Source organism: Nicotiana tabacum, chromosome 12 (assembly GCF_000715075.1).
Source record: "Nicotiana tabacum cultivar K326 chromosome 12, ASM71507v2, whole genome shotgun sequence".
Taxonomy (NCBI): Eukaryota; Viridiplantae; Streptophyta; class Magnoliopsida; order Solanales; family Solanaceae; genus Nicotiana; species Nicotiana tabacum.
Window position 1 is genome coordinate 17,014,511 of NC_134091.1, and position 5,759 is coordinate 17,020,269.

A 5,759-nucleotide genomic window follows, 5' to 3' on the forward strand; every position below is an offset into this window, starting at 1 on the left:
TCTGGGTTGTTGCTTATGAGATCCGAGGGAAATTAGGAATTTTAGATGTTAGGGTTTCTAAATTCTAATAGAGTAACACTGATCCAGTACTGGATAAGTGGAAGAGATCCGAGGGAAATTAGGAATTTTAGATGTTAGGGTTTCTAAATTCTAATAGAGTAACACTGATCCAGTACTGGATAAGTGGAAGTGAGAGATTTTTATTATTTAATATATATATATATATATATATATATATATTCTTAACGGGATGGTTTATCTGATAAGAAAATTGAATAATCCGCCCCCAAAGCGATAAACCGTCAATAATAAAATTTCAATCCGTTCCCCATCCGTTAAACCGATTACCCGTTACCAACCAATAAGCCATTAAGCCACTTTTGCAGTTTAGTTTTCGGTTTCGGTTCGGTTTTGAACAGCGTAAGATAACCACTACAAGTCAGAAGTCATCTTAAGATGACATAAACATATCGAATAACAGCTGCTATCACAGAGTTATAATGAAGGTACTGGTCACATTCAAAAAAAAAACAAAATTGCAAAAAACATGTTCCTCTTTCACGACTTCAAACACAATTTTTGCAGACTTTCGAGAAACGAAGATCAGAAGACAACTGTGTCAAGCATGGTTCCCAATGTCTGGACAATGTTTGAAGACATCAAATTCGAGACGTGCTCTTCAAGATGCTTCTTGGCATCTTGCCTTCCTACATTTGCAATGGCTAGCTTTTCTGGAGGCAACTCATCCTCCTCCTGCACTGCTTTATTATACTTGACAGCAAGGTTTAACATCTCCTGCACATGAGAATATTTGAAGAGAGTCACCCAGCATGATAAGGACAATATTTCCTAGTTTCACTCTCTCTACCGTGGAGAGGCAGAGATGAAAAAATATCAGCAATCATATTCTGCGCTTCTAACCGTCAAAGGTTGGCACATGACATAACAATGGTGTTGTATTTAAATACCACGCAAACCCAAAGATTACCTGAACTGTTTGCTCATTGGTTTTGGAATGAGCATCAAAACGCTGGAGTGTGAGTCCATCTGTCCATTTCTTCTTGTGAAGATTCAGTAGCATCTTCTCTTCAAGTTCATTCTTTCTGTAGTTTATGGCTATTGAGTAGTAGTGTCTGTTCAAACCATGGATCAATGCCTGCAAAATGCATCTATAAGAACCCAAAAAATTGAAACTGAAAAAACTCCATCAACGAGTTTACGGCTTTATGCAACACAGTTTGATGGTCTTAACTAAGAAGCTACTTTTAATTGAGCATCACATATGTAGTGGAAGGAAAATATTTTTTAAAAAAAATAGTTGAAGAGTGGTTCTCGGACAACAAGTTTTAATTGGAAAATATGAATCAACTAGACTTTTTAAGACTAGTGGAACTATATTTTACTAAAATACTCGTGAAAATCGTGCAGAAGATATTCCATTTAGAAGTATCACCACCAGCACGACCGAATCAGGAAGTAATGGGTCGCACATACACGGAGACTGGATATGTGAATGTGTGTGGGACTTTTTAAGACTAGTGGAACTATATTTTACTAAAAAACTCGTGAAAATCATGCAGAAGATATTCCATTTAGAAGTATCACCACCAGCACGACCGAATCAGGAAGTAATGGGTCGCACATACACAGAGACTGGATATGTGAATGTGTGTGTGTGTGTGGGGTGGGGGGTTTGGGGGGGGGGGGGAGGGAAACATCTTTCATAGATATTATGAGGACTAATAATGGCACTTACTTGGATAGATGGTTTGTTCAAATGTCCCAGATTTGATGTTGTCTGCCGTGGCTCTTGGCCAAGCATCATAGTTTGGGGATTGATCAAGCGAAAGGCATCAATTACCACCTTCCCTTTAACACTTTGAATAGGGTCCACCACCACAGCCACTGCTCGTTGATTCAGTGCTTCAAAACTCTGCATAATAGATCATTCATTAGCTATTGGAGTACTCCACATGAAGATCATGTCGAAAACACACCAAATCGACATCCTGATAGGAATCAAGTCAAGTTGATAGGTTCATGTGCTCATCTGCTTTACCAAAATGCAATTGAACACTCAAGAGCGCAAAGTTGGATAAACTATTTATTCTGTTTCTTTTTTTCCTGACTTTGTTTCTCACTAACCCGTTTATTTGTTATTTGGAGGGAGGGGGAGATGGGAGAACTCTCTCTTCCCCGTCATATTAAATTAAGTTTTTATGTACTTACCTTTCTAATCCTTGCAAACAGAATTTTGTTTCAGTCCATTTCTATGATTCTCCCATGCTAGTCAATACAGAGAGCCATAATGGTCTGTCTGGAGGATTTGTTTTATCATAAAAGAGTGTTCAACATATCTTGATAACCCGCCTTCCTATTTCTATCATAGCAGAACTGTCATGGAGATGCCAACAAATTACAGCTCTAGAATGCAAAAGACAACCACCGCAAAAAGAGGTTTTCTAGGGATGTGAGATTTTTCCAACTTCTTTGTAATACGGTAGAAGTGAGTTCCTACACCAGCTCTTTCTATAAAAAAAACAGCAAGTTATAACATTCACCTTAAGAAGTATATCAACCCTTCCCTCCGTCCCTCCCTCTCTCATCTGCTTTCTTACCAAACAAAGTACTTGACATTACCCCGTCTCTATACCTGGATGGGATTGAGATCTTAAGACACAACTTATTTGGTCACTGAATGAAACAACCACTAAGTGCCTAACTCAAAGGAAGGGTGCATTCCAAAATAAAAAAACTGTTCCAATTTAGCACCGCCTTCAAAGGATGAAAGTGCATATAATCCTCACAAAAACACTTCCCAATACTTTTACACAGACTCCAGTAACATAACTCCTCTCCTTAAAGAAACATTCTTGATCTCCACCAATTCAAAAAAATGGGATAACAAATCGCACTACTTTGCAACGTATTACTATGCCAAATTTCACCGCCTAGTCAAATTTCATATTTATTATTTTATTTTTTTTGATAACCGTGGTGTCCGGGCCAGCTTACGCGCACCTCGACTAATTCCACGGGATACCTGTCACCTCCCACCAGCAACACGTACCAGGTAACTCTATCTACCAAGGCTTGGATAGATGGGAAGAAATCACCTAGTATTTGCCTCCGCTGGGATTTGAACCTGAGACCTCATGGTTCTCACCCACTTCATTGACTACTAGGCCACACCCTTGGGTGCAAATTTCATATTATAGAACATTCAGTCTTGCTTTTCTCATTCCATTTTTTTATATTGCATGGTTTTCCTATGCCACATTCACCGCCTTTGTCAAGTTTCATATTACAGGGCATTCAGTCCATATTACAGAGCATGTTTTTCTCAATTTCATATTAATCAAAGAAGATCATTTAACTCAGGGTGATGTGATCTACTATTAAAGAACTCACACAGAATGGTCAACAATTCTTACTCAGCGGCTCATGATTCACATAGAACATTTCTAAATCAATAGGAACTAGCTAACAATCAAAATGGAAAAGGACAAGGATAACCTGCTGAGTATTGATGTCAACACCAGAAAGCCAGCAGCCAAATCCAGGATGTGAATGATACCAACCAACAACCATCTCAGGTCTATGACACAAAGCAAAGTAGCATTTTAGGTTTTAGGGCATCCTCAGTGTCAAAACACAAAGAAGAATAGTATACAAGTTGATTAAGCAACATTAAAAAAACAAAGAGATATGAGATAGTGGCACATCAGAAATGGAAGAGCAGATATCATATAAAATTAAAGTAGCAACATTGAAGTTTGAACTACCAACTTCTGATTCCATGTTCTCAATAAGGAGCCGGACTCCTACTCTGCTCTTTTTCAATTCTTTATTTTCTGTTTTCATCCGTTCCTTCTTTTTTCCGGGGGGTGGGGTGGGGGGGGGGGGTAGTCTCCAACCAGTAGAAAACAACAGTTTGCCACAACTAAGCGATAAGAACACAGAAGAGGTTCATGAAACATCCTAATCTTCTACCTTATGTTGCAAACAATATAAACTGATTTAGTTTCCAATCATTTACCAAGTTAACTAATTTCAGCAGACAACTCCTAAACTTTACAAGATTAGCTTCATTTTTCTTAGCTTCTAAAAATCTGAAATCAGTTAGCTGCTAATTCAACATGCCTAAGATTTTACAGGACAACCCCTTAACTTGGTGATGCCAGCATATTTGAAGGTTGATTCTAATGAAAGCTCAAGGAACCCAATTCCAAATAATCAACCCCTCACCAAAATTGATTAAGATACATCGTAACCACACATTCTCAGCTAATACACCAGGTTCTTATGTGAGACAGACCTCAACAACTTATCTATCCAGGCAAAAATAAGGACTAAAAGATATTCATGAAACAAACACATAAGTCTCATACTTTAACATACACAAAAACATCCAACCAGAAATTCAATAATATCTTGTCTTATACATATTGAGCTACTTTCAGATAAGAGCCATAACACTTCAGCAAACACATAGTGGTTAAAACAAAGTCTAGAACTGCAGTCACTCTGAAGCTGTAGAACATAATGGAATGCAAACTAACTAGGCGTGTCAATTCAAATCATAAAAATCTTGCAGCTTGGAAGAATCCTATCTTACAGCATTTCAAATTAGGTGCCAACACTGTCTTATTCCCATAATCCCATTCACAAGGGGAATGGCTCACACAGCAGCCACATAATGACTTCCAAAATCTAATTCCAAAGCTCAGTTTTTCCACTCACAATCAAGCGTCCTTTTATAGAGTCATACCAATTGACATGAGAAAGGAACACAAAGAAAATGCTAAAAGCCCCCGAATTTACCCAAATTAATGTACCTGAAAAAAAGGTTTCACTTTTCAATTTGTTTGGCAACTATAAGAAGCATATAATGAAGCATAGGAATAATAACATATTACCCAGCTAAAGGAAGAACCATTCAAGTACAACTAATTGTATATGATACCAATATGAAGCAAGCAGTTATCACCTGCCAGTCTGCTTGAGCATGTCAAGCATATTGGTCTGGAAAACATGATCAACAGCTTCAACACTCACTCCAGTACCACTCTGAGGCATTGCAAACACATCCACGACGCGCACCGTATACTCATCCACGAATTCCCCTAACATCAATCCCATCACTTCCATAGGAACTCCAGCCCTCCCTGCACATCATTAACATAAAAAATAAAAATAAAAACTAATTACACAACACCTACAGACACACACATAGACAGATCCAACATTTACAGTCCGAAAAACAATATATAAGGAGCGAAGATAGTAGAGAAATTGAGAAACCCTAAGTTTTACCGTGTTTAAGCATCTTGAGGAGGGCAAGAGAAGAGATGTAAACTTGCTCAGAAGAGTCCAGAGTGGGAGAATCCGGTGGCGGGTGGCCTAACGCGCCGCCAGCTCCGGCGAACATCCGCTGCAATCTTTCCATTCCAGACATTGATAGTTTTCTGGGTTTTGCTTTTGGGGATTTCTTTGAGAACAAGACTACTCCAACGGAAATTTCTTTGATCTGAGAGAGAGGATGCGGATTTATAGAGTCTAAAATAGTTATTGCACAGAGACCCCTATACTTTGATATTATGTTATTTATTACCAAAATATTTCTTAGTAGCCAATTACTAGGCATCCAGAGTTCATGACAACATTTGGCTGAATTTTGAGAGTTTTACAAATAAAAAAGACCATTTAAAGTTGAAATTAAAAAAGAGTATTTGAAAGTTAACAACTTTATTTGGACA

At 38.1% G+C, this 5,759-nt stretch overlaps 1 protein-coding gene across 1 annotated transcript; it reads right to left on the reverse strand.

Annotated features, from left to right (window-relative positions):
- Positions 1 to 435: 435 nt before the first annotated feature.
- Positions 436 to 5,531, reverse strand: LOC107800697 (26S proteasome non-ATPase regulatory subunit 14 homolog). The gene is made up of 6 exons (XM_075226198.1): positions 5,317 to 5,531; positions 4,991 to 5,168; positions 3,517 to 3,598; positions 1,757 to 1,933; positions 989 to 1,156; positions 436 to 795 (listed from the first exon to the last, which is right to left on the reverse strand). The coding sequence occupies exons 1-6, from the start codon at positions 5,456 to 5,458 to the stop codon at positions 604 to 606; spliced, it is 939 nt and encodes a 312-aa protein (XP_075082299.1). The 5' UTR covers positions 5,459 to 5,531; the 3' UTR covers positions 436 to 603.
- Between the last annotated feature and the right edge of the window lie 228 nt (positions 5,532 to 5,759).